General features: G+C 45.5%; 1 protein-coding gene across 1 annotated transcript in view; it reads left to right on the plus strand.

The window, feature by feature from the left end:
• The window catches only part of BDP1 (B double prime 1, subunit of RNA polymerase III transcription initiation factor IIIB), a 181172-nt gene that overhangs the window by 35503 nt on the left and 129746 nt on the right, over positions 1-15923 (plus strand). Inside the window, exons 4-9 of the mRNA XM_068261235.1 lie at positions 1465-1524; positions 4762-4887; positions 10679-10809; positions 10897-10991; positions 11908-11962; positions 15484-15621. Coding sequence (XP_068117336.1) covers positions 1465-1524; positions 4762-4887; positions 10679-10809; positions 10897-10991; positions 11908-11962; positions 15484-15621 — 605 coding nt within the window. The remainder of the gene's footprint in view (positions 1-1464; positions 1525-4761; positions 4888-10678; positions 10810-10896; positions 10992-11907; positions 11963-15483; positions 15622-15923) is intronic.

A 15923-nucleotide genomic window follows, 5' to 3' on the forward strand; every position in this document is an offset into this window, starting at 1 on the left:
GCTGGTATTTCAGAGTAGATTACAAAGAAGGAGGCAACAGAGAATCCCCTATGTACTACAATACAATGATCTATCAGGGACTGTCCGCAAAGCTGTGAGGAAATACTGGTCTATTGTGCAAAATGACAAAGAGTGTGGCTACTTGTTTAAGGACTATCCTGTATTTGCCTATAAAAGAGGGAAAACTATTGGTGAGATGGTGAGCAATAAAGACCTGGCTAGAAAGAAGAGACCCAAGTTCTTGGGGACCAAGAGGATAGGAACATTCCCTTGTCTATCATGTAATTGCTGTGGAGCTGTAATCAAAGGGGATTGGTTTCCACATCCCCGCACAGGCGAAAAGGTTAGGTGCACAGGATACTACACTTGTGAGAGTGAATATGTAGTCTATGCCCTTAAATGCCCCTGCGGACTGTTCTATGTGGGTAAAACCACCAGAGGGGTGAAGTCCCGTATACAAGAACATAAAAATAACATAAAGGAATATTCCAAAGGGGAAAAACGTCATGAGACTTCAGTATCCAGACATTTTGTTGAACATGGCCACAATGCGATTCAATTAAGATGGCTAGTATTAGATCAGGTTGAACCTTTACCAAGAGGGGGTGACAGAGAACGTTTGCTGCTTCAGAAAGAGATTAGATGGATCAGATCATTAGACTCTGTATCACCGAGAGGCTTGAATGAGCAAGTAAACTTAAAATGTTTCTTATGATTTTTTTGCAGGAAATGAACTGTGCTGCTGTACCCCATGAAACTGACAAGTAACTGTATGTAAAATAGAGTATACCTATGGAAGTAGTGAACTAACATGCCAAGAGCGTAGCCTTACATCAGATTATCCAGGGTAGACCCCTAGGGGTAGTGCCCTGTGCAAGTGACTCTGTATGAGATATATATATATTTTTGGATATATTTTGGTATTTACTTGTTTAATTTTTTAGTTATGTTTGTTGTGAAATGTACACTGGGTTTACACATTAGTGTTTATATGTATGCATATACAGAACCTGTGAAGTAACAGGGGACATTGAATTGTAAATTAATGGTGGACCTGACCCACCCTTTATGGGAGGAGTCAGGGGCATATATTGAAGGTGGAGGAAGTGGGTGGTTACACCTGATGAAGGGCGGAGCCCGAAACATGTAGTGTAACGACATGCAATAAACTGAACGCAAGTTCAAGCCTGTGGAGTGCCTCCTTCTTCCAGAAACTCATTCAGACAGAGCCTATCATTTGCAGGCTCTGTCAATTTAACCACAAGTACTCTTTTTAAACATGAAAACTTATAAATTCCATGCAAATAGTGCTAAGCTGGGGTTTGAACCTGAGACATTAGCAGTGCAAAGGAAGAATGCAAACTACTTACCTATTTATCAACAGAACAGGTTTCTTTGAATATATTGTACAGATGGTTCATATCATTGTATTTATATTGCCTTGTTTCCTTTTTCTGCACACAGGACTTCCTTTGCAGACACAAAATCATTTGAGAAAATCCCCACAGATTCTCAAGTTACAGGGTAAATAACACTTGTGTATCTTTGGTGTGACAGATTATTCTCATATTTTAAATTGATTTTCTTCCAGGTAATGTAAATGTTCATGCATGTCCTCTCTTAAAAATCGTTTACTTTATTGGTGGTGAGAGCAGTGTCCCTCTCTTTTTTTCAAACTAATTGCAACCTATAAAATTAATAATTAATGTACAAATAAATGATGCAACACAGCAAGCTAACACATACATGTCAATCTCCGACCTGCAGAGTCATGAAATCTGTTCTCAAGTGGTTTCCCAACTTTGTATTATGTTTGGCCCACTCTAGACTACCAAATAAGCTATATTGGAGGTGAAGCCCTAGAGCACCAGGGAAGCCATTTGGGGGAGGGAGAAAGTACTAGACACCAGGGAACTGCATAGGTGAGGGAGGAAGGCCACTAGACACCAGGGAACTGTATAGGGAGGGGGAACCATTAGACACCACAGAACTGCATAGGGAAGCCATTAGACACCAGGGAACTGCATAAGGGAGGGAGGAAGGCCACTAGACACCAGGGAACTGCATAGGGAGGGGGAACCATTAGACACCACAGAACTGCATAGGGAAGCCATTAGACACCAGGGAACTTTATAAGGGAGTGAGGTAACCACTAGACATTGAGGGTGGCCTGTGATGTGGTCTGTGTTCACTTTCTATTTGAGCTTGACAACTCTGGACACCCAGTGCAGCTTCAAGGCCAACAGATCAGTTCTCAGGGTTATAAAGGCTTTAGTGTTAGGATCTTCAGTTTTTTGGGGATAACCTAGGACTATCATTGGCTCTGAAAATGTAGGATTAGGCATTATTTAGACTGGAGTATGAACTAAGGCATGGGGAAATACCTTGTTTAGGCTTCAGGCAGGGAATGTGTTAGAGGAACTCGAGTGAAAATAATGTGATAAAGTGTTTCATTTTAACAATTAATTATGTATAAATGATTTAGTCAGTGTTTGCCCATTGTAAAATCTTTCCCTAATTTACAATCTGACATTTACCGCATGGTGACATTTTTACTGCTGGCATATGATGTCACTGGAAGGAGATGCTGCTTGCTTTTTTGGCAGTTGGAAACAGCTGTTATTTCCCACAATGCAACAAGGCTCCCAGGTCCTGACATCACACTGTGGGAGGGGTTTCACCCCAATGTCAGCCATACAGAGACCCCTGATGATCTGTTTGAGAAAAGGAATAGATTTCTCATGGGAAAGGGGGTATCAGCTACTGATTGGGATGAAGTTCAATTCTTGGTTACGGTTTTTCTTTAAGGTTAGACATTAGGTTAAAGTCAGGACTATCTGATGAATTAAAGTGAGGAAAGGTTTTTAGTTCGAGCTAAATGAGAGAGAGCACGTCAATTAGAGCGCTCGATTTTGGAGGAGATTTGGGCGCAACTGTCGCCACCATAGACTGTACTTGGAATTACGGCTTTAGAGGCGCATAGTGAGTAACTTCGTCGTCAGAAGACTGAGCTGAAGTTACTTTTAAAACACTGTAATTCGGCCAAATTACATAATTCCCCACTATCCACGTGGACCTGGAGGGGAAGTAATTAGCGCCGCCGGGACTTGTGCAGGAGCAGGATAAGCCATATACTGGCTGTATCCTGTGCCCAAGTCTCCCAGTGGCGTTTTCTCTCGTACTCAATGAGAGAGATTAGGTTTGTGGGTGTGAACTGCTGTTGTATGCTTTTGTTATACTCCATACATTCAAAAAGCTCAAGAGGAAAATTAGCACTCTTCTAGTTTTAATCACTGAAACTTTCAAACAGGATCTCTAGTTAGTGATCAAAGCATAATCTGGCATATCCCTTTGCTCAGGAGACTTATCAGTCACTTTCCTGCCAAAGTGATACAGATTATGAACCATTTTGTGCACTTATTAAACAGGCATTTGCTCCTAGACAATCTCTTAGGTTATGGTTAATCTGTTGGAGCAGTGGAAAAAGTTTGATTACACTTAAGGTGAATGGGAACCGCATTTAAAAAAAAAATGAAGCAAATACTTACCTAAGGAGAGGGAAGGCTCTGGGTCGTATAGAGCCTTCCGTCTCCTCTCTCGGTGCTCCCTATCCTGTGCTGGCTCCCCCCCCGTTTCAATCCCCCACTGAAAGGTTATTAAGACGTGCGGCTCCATACTGCACAGGCGTGAGCGTGCAAGAGAGCGTGCTTGCGCAGGTGCAGTACAGGGCCGCCCTTCTTCAGGGGCACTCGGGCTCCCTGAAGACTTCTGAAGCCTTCTTCGGCTGGGTAAAGCAGTATTTGACTAAATTTAGTCATATACTGCTACCGGGCGAGCCAGCACTGGAACGGGGGACCAGGAGAGGAGCGGGAAGGCTCTATAGGACCCAGAGCCTTCCCTCTCCTTGGGTAAGTATCTGTCTCATTTTTTTTAAATGCGGTTCCCATTCACTTTAAAGTGGACCTGAACTCTTGCACAGGACAGAAAGAAAACCTAGAGAAATGTACCCTGTGTGTATTTAGAGCGTTTAGCCTGTCTAATTCTCCCTCATTTTGTCTAATCACAAATTGTGACTTGATCTCTCCCCTGTGTCACATGACTGCCATGGCATATAAGCTCATTTGAAAGCACAGGGTTTTGACAATATCTCTGCTTCCATGAAAGCAGGAAGTAGAAACCGTGCAGATTTATTTCAGGATTTGTGTCAGCTGTAACAAAGAAATTATTTTTCTTTAAAGGTTATTATGCTGTTGGGTATCTCTTAGAGCAGAGAGGAAGTTTTGACTTCAGGTCCACTTTAAAGTGAACCTGTATTGATAAAATAAAAACAGATACTTACCTCCATACTTCCCGGATCATCCTCGAGCCCACTGTTTCTGTGCAGAAACCCTCTGAACATATCCAGCAAGAGCTTGTTTGATTTGCTCTCGTGGCTGCGCACCGGTCCATGTACAAGTGAGGCAGTACTGTGCTGTCCATGCCTGCGCATTAGGATTTTTCTTCTTAAAGTAACCTTTGCATGCGGTGTGCACTCACTCTATACTTGTGCATGCGCATTTCACGGACAGGAGTGTGGCCACAAAGAGGGGGGGCCTTGGGCAGCAGCTTTGGGGTGGACACGGGAAATCTCTGGAGCATTCAGAGGCTTTTCACTACTACTTAGGTAAGTTTCTGGGTTGTTGTGGGTTTTTTTGTTACAGGTTTGCTTTAAATGACTATTCTTTATAAGAATTTACCGGATTGTGCCGTTTCTTATCATAGGACACCAGTAAAGAGCCTGCTGAATGATGACGAAGATGACATTGATGAGGAGGAGGATGAAGGCCAGATGCTGGCTCCTCGTGTGAAAGTGGCAGAGGATGGCTCCATTATTCTCGATGAGGAGAGGTAAAAATGCAGCCTTGAGGGAAATCGAATGGATCATAAAGTTAGAATGGTGTTTTACTGTTGTGGTAAAAAGACATCCATTTTCATCAGCTGTGAAGTCCCTGTATTTTTGTCTGACAATAGCCATTACACTATGGTGGCCGTCACCTAACTCTCAGTTGCACTGTAGTGTAGTTGTACAAATGCAAAAACTTTTTTTCACTTAAAGTGGTCTAACACCCAGCATTTCAACTTTGCTTTAAAAGATTGCTTACAGCTTAGAAACTATTATGCCAGATTTTTTTTTTTAAGCAGAAATTCACTGAATGGATTAAACATGACATTTTAAGCTGGCCATACACTGGCCCGATTTGCCGCCGATTCGACAGCAGATTAGATCACTGGGATCGAATCTGCTGCCAATCGTTTGCGCTAAACGCACCCGCCGATCCGATTTCCTCCCGAAATCGGATCGGTCCGTCGATCGCGCCGTGCGGGTTACTTCCGTCGATCGCCCGCGGGTAGGGAGCGCGTCGCTAGCGGCGGCCGATCCGATACAGTTATACATTACCTGACGCTGGCTCCTGGGCGTCTTCTCCGCATCTTCTCCGCGCCTCTCTCTTGCTTCCATCCCAGCGTACATTAACTTCCTGTGTCACTCCAGTGACCAGGAAGTTCAAATAGAGGGCGTTCTAGTTGAACTTCCTGGTCACGGAGTGACACAGTGTACGCTGGGATGCGGTGCGGGGTGCAGCGCGGAGAAGAGGACCCGAAGCCAGCTTCAGGTAATGTATGCGGGGGGGGGGGGGGGGTTCAGGCGGCGGCTTCACAGATTGTGATCGGTTTCAGGCTGAAATCGATTCACAATCTGTTTGCAGTAAAGGCAGCCATACGATCCCTCTCTGATCAGATTCGATCAGATAGGGATCTGTCAGCTGGTCGATCAATGGCAAATCGACCAGTGTATGGCTACCTTTGTGCTGCATTTAGCTAGAAATCCTCCTCCCTGCTTAGGTTTAGTTACAAATGTATCTATTTACAATGTAATAAAAGAACACCTCTCTGAGAGACCAAAGAGGGCTTCCGCGGCAGGCTTTTCAGAGGTCTATTTGCATTCCAAACAAAGATACATTTGTAACTAAAGCTAAGCACAGATGCAGATTCCTAGTTAAATCCAACACTAAAATGTCATGTTTAACCCATTCAGTGAATTTCTGCTTAAAAAAAAATCTGGCATAATAGTTTCTAAGCTGTAAGCAATCTTTTAAAGCAAAGTTGTAATGCTGGGTGTTAAACCGCTTTAACTGTACTGAAACACACAGAATATATACACATACTACACACATGATGTATCTCTAATACAGGGAACTCTGGATTCTTGTATACATTCTAAATTTTCTTTAGCCAAACCACTTGTTTATGGTACATGTTCATATGATAAATTACAGCAGTATGAGAAACACTAGGAGGAGGTCCCTGCCCTTGCAAGCTTACAATCTAGAGGGTAGTGGGTTGAAGACCTTAGGGAACGAAACAAGGGTTAGCAGATTAGACTGTGAACCTCCAATGCTACCTATAGCAAATTATAGGCTCGTTTGAATAGGTGTGTTTTGAGAGTATGTTTCAGGGGGCCTTTCACACTGGTGCGGTACGGTGGGTCATTTTACCTCACCGCTATGCCAATGAAAGCCTATGGGTGCTTTCATACATGCGGTACGCCGGAAGTCGACAATCTACTGCGAGCGCATCCATATGTTGCCGTGCAACCTCTGCGGCGGACCAAAAGTCATGTAAGTCTATGCCGACCCAGGGTTCCTTAAAAATTTACATTGCGGCCCGCATGCACGGAGGCGTATTTTTACAATACGCTTTTGTGGACTTTCATATTTCTGAAACAGGAAATGAGCGGAAGCGAGCGTCACTTCCTGTTTGGCTGTTACCCTTCTGGGTATGCGGTATGCGGTAATCCCAGAAGGCCTGTTTTGTACAGTGTGGCCCCCAGGGACCACACCGCTAGCGCCGGTTTGCAGTGTGAAACGGGCCTCAAGGTTTTCAGGCTTGGAGCATGAAGGACATACTGTGGGAGAACGTTCCAACATTCCAAAGGAGAGGTGATGCTGGTGAGAAGTTTGATGCAGGAGTGAGAGGAGGTTACCAAACTAGAGGACAAGAGGGTCTCAAGGGAGGAGTGAAGGTTGCGGGTGGGATGGTATCTGTATAGAAATAAGGAAATGTAAGGAGGTAACAACCTATCTAGAGCTTTCATGAAAAGATAAGGCATTCACACTACATTGGGTATAGAGCTTGTATGGTCAATGCAGAGCCTCTGTGTCCACATGGAAACACAGATACTCTGAATCTGTTCTGTTTCTGATCCTAAAGTGAACCTAAAGTGAGAGCTATATGGGGCTGCCATATTTATTTCCTTTTAAACTATGGGTGTCGAATTCCAGGCTTGGAGGGCTAGATACATGCCAGTGTTTAGGATGGATTGAGAAAGAGAGGGATGTGTTCTACCTGATGGACCACACCTTTCCTGATTCAAACCCATCAATTGAGCTGTGTCAAAAATGTGTGAGGACCTCGGCCCTTGAAGGAGCGGTTTGACATCCCTCTTTTAAAAGATACCATTTGCCTGGCATTCTGCTGATCCTTTGCCTCCAATACTTTTCGCCATAGACCCTAAGCAAGCAAGATGTTTCTGACAAAAATATGACTAGATTAGATGCATGTTTCAGGTGTAAGATTGACACTACTGATGCTGTAATGATCAGCAAAACAGCCAGGAAACTGGCATTTTTTTTAAAGGAAATATGGCAGCTTTTGTATCCATCTCACTTCAGGTTCTTTTTAATGGATAACAGTAAACACCCGAATACTGCGCTCATATAAGAGTGAATACGTCCAAATTGGCAAGCGAAAACACCACTGGTCAGTCTAATATAGACAAGATTATGATAGTGGGAGCGCTCTTCCCAGATGCGTGTACCATCAATCAAAGTCTTTAGTGTGTATGGATAAGCGCTCAAAGACTTGCTTGCACATCGATAATAGGTGAAATTGCAGGAAAGATAGCCCCCCCTTCGGGGAAAGACTCACAGTTGTGGCCTTCAGGGCTTGTATTCACTTCCGGGGTATTGGCCACCCCGCAGCCTCACTGGCAATCCACCAACTGCTATTCCAGATCTGTTTTTGCAAATAAAGTGCTCCACATAGCGTAAAAGTGTAAGGAATTTATTCAGATTTCTAAAAGCTCTGCCAGCAAAGGCAGGCAAGTCCAAAAATAAAAGTACATTAAGCAGCCAATCCCCTTATATGAAAAACCGCCACTAGAGCGGGTCAGGGGGTGCAGGGATCAAACTGTGCTTAGCTAGCGGCAAGGCGTACACCTCTGCCGCCTCGCTCACCCTCAGTTTCTAATAGGGGATCCCCGCTGGCTAATGCTGATAAAAAGGCTCCTCGCACACACAAACAGCCGCGTCCGGCTGGCGCTGTGCGTATGACGTCACTCCGTAGCTCCGCCCAACGTTTCGCTGCCTTAGCAACTCATCAGGGGTACGGCGCTACGGCGAGTGACATTCTTATATGGCTATTGCGCATGCGTCCTCCCTTCTGCATCAGCTTTACGGAAAAGGGCACTGCGCCTGTGTTAGCTCCAACCTTGGAGCCTGCAAATGTATTGGTTTAAATCGTGCGCCTGCGCACTCTACAATTCATCCTCTTCATCGGATACTGCCACTAAATATGTATAGAAATATATAAAAATGAAAAATATATATATAAAAAACCAAAAAGCTGGAGGTAAAGAGCCAGCAATTGATTGCCTATCAGTATGGGCTCCTGTGGATGGAAATATCGTTGTGCCTCACTGCTCGCCCTTCACATCAAATCATCAGGCTAAGCCCATCCCTCTGCATCAATATCTCTCAAGTTCACAGAACTTAGTATGGTGCGATCAGATATTTCATAGGTTACCTAAAGCAGTGATAATATAAATTGATGAATATACTATTAAGTCCACATGCAGAATTAATACCTCCCACCACATTCTACCCATTAAAAATAAAGCAATTTAAGTCTATGTCCACATTATGCCCCCGAGGTACCAACGTGTTCATTCTATGTATCCACTCAGGTTTTTTTTGAGATATACATCTTTCCCTGTTACACCCCCTCCAGTTAATATTTAATTTCTCTATCCCACATATCTTCAGAGTTTTAATGTTACAGTTGTGCATTTCTCCAATATGTTTAGACAGGTTATGTTTTTGAAATCTTTTTACAGAATTACAAATATGTTCACCCCACCTTTTATGTAGGGCCCTGGTAGTGCGCCCTATGTATTGCTGACCGCACCCACAGGAAATCAGGTATACAGCATACTTAGTACGGCAAGTAATGAACCCTTTAATTTTGTGGGTGAACATATTTGTAATTCTGCGAAAGGATTTCAAAAACATAACCTGTCTAAACATATTGGAGAAATGCACAACTGTAACATTAAAACTCTGAAGATATGTGGGATAGAGAAATTAAATATTAACTGGAGGGGGTGTAACAGGGAAAGATGTATATCTCAAAAAAAACCTGAGTGGATACATAGAATGAACACGTTGGTACCTCGGGGGCATAATGTGGACATAGACTTAAATTGTTTTATTTTTAATGGGTAGAATGTGGTGGGAGGTATTCTGCATGTGGACTTAATAGTATATTCATCAATTTATATTATCACTGCTTTAGGTAACCTATGAAATATCTGTTCGCACCATACTAAGTTCTGTGAACTTGAGAGATATTGATGCAGAGGGATGGGCTTAGCCTGATGATTTGATGTGAAGGGCGTGCAGTGAGGCACAACGATATTTCCATCCACAGGAGCCCATACTGATAGGCAATCAATTGCTGGCTCTTTACCTCCAGCTTTTTGGTTTTTTATATATATATATTTTTATATATTTTTCATTTTTATATATTTTTATACATATTTAGTGGCAGTATCCGATGAAGAGGATGAATTGTAGAGTGCGCAGGCGCACGATTTAAACCAATACATTTGCAGGCTCCGAGGTTGGAGCTAACACAGGCGCAGTGCCCTTTTCCGTAAAGCTGATGCAGAAGGGAGGACGCATACGCAATAGCCATATAAGAATGTCACTCGCCGTAGCTCCGTACCCCTGATGAGTTGCTAAGGCAACGAAACATTGGGCGGAGCTACGGAGTGACGTCATACGCACAGCGCCAGCCGGACGCGGCTGTTTGTGTGTGCGAGGAGCCTTTTTATCAGCATTAGCCAGCGGGGATCCCCTATTAGAAACTGAGGGTGAGCGAGGCGGCAGAGGTGTACGCCTTGCCGCTAGCTAAGCACAGTTTGATCCCTGCACCCCCTGACCCGCTCTAGTGGCGGTTTTTCATGTAAGGGGATTGGCTGCTTAATGTACTTTTATTTTTGGACTTGCCTGCCTTTGCTGGCAGAGCTTTTAGATATCTGAATAAATTCCTTACACTTTTACGCTATGTGGAGCACTTTATTTGCCCAAACAGATCTGGAATAGCAGTTGGTGGATTGCCAGTGAGGCTGCGGGGTGGCCAATACCCCGGAAGTGAATACGGGCCCTGAAGGCAGCAACATCTGGTGAGTCTTTCCCCAAAGGGGGGGCTATCTTTCCTGCAATTTCACCTATTATCGATGTGCAAGCAAGTCTTTGAGCGCTTATCCATACACACTAAAGTCTTTTTAATGGATGCCTCCAACGCTCTTCACTATTAGCACTATTAGAGTTTAATCTTCTTTGTTGCGTTTTAATTGCAGTTTAACTGTGGAAGTTAGCAGAAATAAAGCTCCTATCGTGGAAGGCAATGAACCAATATTTGAACGTGGCTCCACAACAACCTATTCTAGTTTTCGGAAAAGCAATTACTCCAAACCATGGTCCGAGCCAGGTACGTTGAATTCAAACTTTGTATGTCACACGTCTGCTGCTGATCTCCACGTATATTTAATCTGCTGTTTTTGTGTCTGTTTTTCAGAAACGAACATGTTCTATTTGGCAATAAGCATGGTGGGGACAGACTTTTCAATGATTGGTCAGCTGTTCCCTCACAGGGATAGGATAGAGATCAAGGTACGTGGGGACAAGCAATCTGTCCCATAAATGCATTTTCTGTGAAGGTTCCCCTTTTATCTGGGCTATCATGAGCAGGCATTTTGGCTAAGAAACGTTTGATGACTGGATGTAGTATGCCTTAAAGCAATTTGGAAGTGAAAAATAAATCAAAATTTAGATACCGTATTATTTTTAAATCTTGACCTTCTGATTGCTGTGAGCCAGTCACAGTAATCGCAGTATGAAATAGGAAGAGGACGGCTCTGGTCCTTAAAGGAAACAAGAGACTGGGAAAAATTGTTTTAGACATACCTGGGACTTCCTCCAGCCCCACGTGCACGGATCACTCCAACGGCGGAGGACGTTTTGGGTCCCGGTACCGGAGCTGTAGGCAGCGGAGGACAGTGGCGTGGGAGCGATCCCTGCGGATGGGGCTGGAGGAAGTCCCAGGTGTGTATAAAACATTTTTTCCTATCTCTGGTACACTTTTTAAGGAACCAGAGTATCCAGTACTAAAGTTGTTAATAAGGTGGATTTTATTGGAGTTGTGCTGCATGTACTCTGGTTAAGCATTAAATCAACCCGCGCGGGGGGGGGGGGGGGGGGGGGAATTACAACTGCCTAGAGTCCCCCCTTAGACCAGGGCCAGTGCATTGTCTGGGGACAGGCACAAGTTGAGACACCAGAATTTTTGCAGCTCACAGCACTGCCCTCTTTCCAGTCAGGTATGAGCACAGCCATGTGCCCTGCTGTGTGAATGTTTCACTTTCCGCTACATTACTAATGTCAGCTGCATTATTATCTGTATCCAAACTTCACGCACGTTTCTAGGTTGCAGTTGTAAACGTGGCTGTGGTGTAAGAAATGGGGCTTGTATTCATTACTGGTCTGATGTAACATTGATTTTTTTTGTTTTTTTGTTTGTTTTTTTCAGAATAAATTCAAGAGAGAAGAAAGAGCAAATGGTTGGCGGATAGACAAGGCTTTTAGTAAGGCTTTCTGTTTTTTAATCCCTGATAAATTCTTGTACAATGTGACCTTTTTGTTTCTTAGTTATTATTTGGCACCAGTATTACCGTATTTTCCGCCGTATAAGACGCACTTTTTCTCCCCAAAAAATGGGGAGAAAAAGTCCCTGCGTCTTATACGGCAAAGGCAGGGAATCCCCGACTTATGGACGCCCGCCGATACGAACCGCCGACCCGCCGTCATCGGGGATTCCCTGCCGTGCCTGTGTGTCTGCGTTCCCCCTTGCCCCCGCTTGTCTATTCCTCCCTCCTGTGTCGCTGGTTCCCCAATGTAAGAAGCGGCAGAAGCTTACCTCCTCCATCTTGCCCGCGGCGATTGAAGACATCCGGCTCCTGTGTGCGGCTTCCTCTAGTGCCGGCTTGTAATGACGCGTAATTGATGACGCGGCATTACAAGCCGGCACTAGAGGAAGCCGCACACAGGAGCCGGATGTCTTGAATCGCCGCGGGCAAGATGGAGGAGGTAAGCTTCTGCCGCTTCTTACATGGGGGGACCCGGCGAAACAGGAGGGGGGGATAGACAAGCGGGGGGCGTGGGGGACACCTCACAGCGGGACACAGAATGGAGGAGGACACATAGGGCTGACAGGCTGCTGACACTTGGGGGGAGACAGGCTGCTGACACTTGGGGGGAGACAGGCTGCTGACACTTGGGGGGAGACAGGCTGCTGACACTTGGGGGGAGACAGGCTGCTGACACTTGGGGGGAGACAGGCTGCTGACACTTGGGGGGAGACAGGCTGCTGACACTTGGGGGGAGACAGGCTGCTGACACTTGGGGGGAGACAGGCTGCTGACACTTGGGGGGAGACAGGCTGCTGACACTTGGGGGGAGACAGGCTGCTGACACTTGGGGGGAGACAGGCTGCTGACACTTGGGGGGAGACAGGCTGCTGACACTTGGGGGGAGACAGGCTGCTGACACTTGGGGGGAGACAGGCTGCTGACACTTAGGGGGAGACAGGCGGACACATGGGGAGAAAGCAGGACACCTGGGGGTACAGGGGGACACTGATGACGCGGCATTACAAGCCGGCACTAGAGGAAGCCGCACACAGGAGCCGGATGTCTTCAATCGCCGCGGGCAAGATGGAGGAGGTAAGCTTCTGCTGCTTCTTACATGGGGGGGACCCGGCGACACAGGAGGGGGGGATAGACAAGCGGGGGGGCATGGGGACACCTCACAGCGGGACACAGAATGGAGGAGGACACATAGGGCTGACAGGCTGCTGACACTTGGGGGGAGACAGGCTGCTGACACTTGGGGGGAGACAGGCTGCTGACACTTGGGGGGAGACAGGCTGCTGACACTTGGGGGGAGACAGGCTGCTGACACTTGGGGGGAGACAGGCTGCTGACACTTGGGGGGAGACAGGCGGACATGGGGAGAAAGCAGGACACCTGGGGGTACAGGGGGACACTGATGACGCGGCATTACAAGCCGGCACTAGAGGAAGCCGCACGCATGAGCCAGATGTCTTCAATCGCCGCGGGCAAGATGGAATAGGCAAGCTTCTGCCACTTCTTACATGGGGGGGGGGACCCGGCGACACAGGAGGGGGGGATAGACAAGCGGGGGGCGTGGGGACACCTCACAGCGGGACACCTCACAGCGAGACACAGAATGGAGGAGGACACTTGTGGGGAGACAGGCTGCTGACACTTGCGGGGAGACGGGCTGCTGACGCTTGCGGGGAGACGGGCTGCTGACGCTTGCGGGGAGACGGGCTGCTGACGCTTGCGGGGAGACGGGCTGCTGACGCTTGCGGGGAGACGGGCTGCTGACGCTTGCGGGGAGACGGGCTGCTGACGCTTGCGGGGAGACGGGCTGCTGACGCTTGCGGGGAGACGGGCTGCTGACGCTTGCGGGGAGACGGGCTGCTGACGCTTAGAGGGAGACAGGCTGCTGGGCTGCTGACACTTGGGGGGAGACGGGCTGCTGACACTTGGGGGGGGGGGGGGGTACAGGGGGACACCTGGGGGTACAGGGGGACATCTGGGGGTGACAGGGGGACACCTGGGAGAGACGTGGGGACACAGGAGGGCACCATTTGGGGGAGGTCATGTACAAGACGCTCCTGAAATATGGACGCACCAGGTTTAATTTATATTTTTTTTCCCTGGTTTTTGCCCTCTAAACCTAGGTGCGTCTTATATTCCGGAGCGTCTTATACGGTGTGAAATACGGGTAGCTTTACCTCTGGCAGGGTTTTGATCCCCCTTCCTGGTAAAGCTGCATCATTTTGAGCTGCACCAATTTTGTCTTCAAGGAGAATTTTCTTTCCTGACAGTTTAGTGTTTGGATAATCTGCATATTCTCAGCCTACATTCACATTTAGTACTTGTACAATCACTAGCAGGCTAGCGGCTGTGTCTGGGATATGGCTGAAGTCACCTGGGCAGCCAGTATTAAGGCAGGCATTCAGCTTATACCTGTTCTGCACACATGAAAGATGAAAGGGGTCCGCACTTGTCAGAAGAGTATAACCTTTATTAAACGAACATATCCAAGCCAAGGCGCACATCAAAGGCTGACATGTTTCGGACTAACCGTCCTTAACCGTCCTTGTCCAGTTACTGTGTTCTGCACACGTGGCTGTATTAAAGGAAACCTAAATATATATATTTTTTTTATATCTATCTTATCTATATCTTCTGATTTGATCTGACTCCAGTCTGGCTTTACCAATGGATACATGCTGCTCCAGGTTTCATGAAACAGAAATCAGCAGAACTGCAAGTAGCCATTATTTTGAAAAAGAAACAAGAACAGCCTCAAACTTCAAAAAACACGTGTTGCTTGTGCCACAATGTAATGTGAATTACACAAAACCTGTACACAAAACACCTATTTGTCACCCAGACACTTTTTTTATTTATTGTAGGTTCAGTTTCAGAGCATATAAAAATAACTCACAGACAGCTCTTATGTGTAAAAGATAGCATTTAATGAATAAATACTTAACTACAGAATGATGGTCAAATGTCCAGTTGTCTTTTAGCTCAATCAGATAAGTTCACACATAGTCCTGAGGGGCCCCATATGCCCTTATAGGCATCTCAGGTACGGGGACCCGAGCAATGCTGCTGGCAACAGCAATCCCATCAAGGCCAAAGATAATAGGGTGTTGGCCCCTTTTTATACACATTTTAGACAGACATAGTCCCAACCAATCCTAAGTAGTCTTCACTTCAGGCCATAGCCTTATAAGGTTATGGTCATTTGCTCAGCAAGGTATATTACATATACTTAAAGGAATGTTCCATAAAAGGAAATGGTCAGTAGTCAAGGAAATAGCCAAAATAAAGGAATGTTAACTTTTCCCATACTGGCAATGGGCACTGTACTATATACGTAATAACTTGTATATACAATATCACTGGTAATTGGATGAGACATGATTATATAATTGATTAAAAGTACATCATCCTACACGCTCCTTTCCATAATCTCTAGAACTTTGCTTTTATTTGGATAACAGGAGAAAAAGTGACCTTGGACTTGGATTTTTTTGCAAAACATCTTGAAAAAGCTCTTGAGGAAGGAAAGAAAAAGCCGAAGGCACCAAGAATCAGAAAGCCACGGGAGAAAAAAGCAAGAAAGCCACGCAAGAAGAAAGGTAAGTCTTCAGTCTTAGCAGGGAGTTCCTCTATCCATGGCCCTCATTCAATTCACTTTTCTCCTAGGAGATTCTAATCTGATTCTAAATGCATTTTAATTGGAATAAGAAAAAAATGGAAAAAAATCATTTTCTCAATTTTCGGCCATTATAATTTCAAAATAAAATGTTCTACTGTGGTTAAAACCCACATGGTTATTGCAACATTTAAAATATTTCCCTAGTACAATGTATGACGACAATATTTTATTTGGAAATAAAGGTGTATTTTTTCTGTTTTGCTTCCATCACTAATTACAAGC

Source organism: Hyperolius riggenbachi, chromosome 1 (genome assembly GCF_040937935.1).
Source record: "Hyperolius riggenbachi isolate aHypRig1 chromosome 1, aHypRig1.pri, whole genome shotgun sequence".
In the NCBI taxonomy this organism is placed as follows: domain Eukaryota; kingdom Metazoa; phylum Chordata; class Amphibia; order Anura; family Hyperoliidae; genus Hyperolius; species Hyperolius riggenbachi.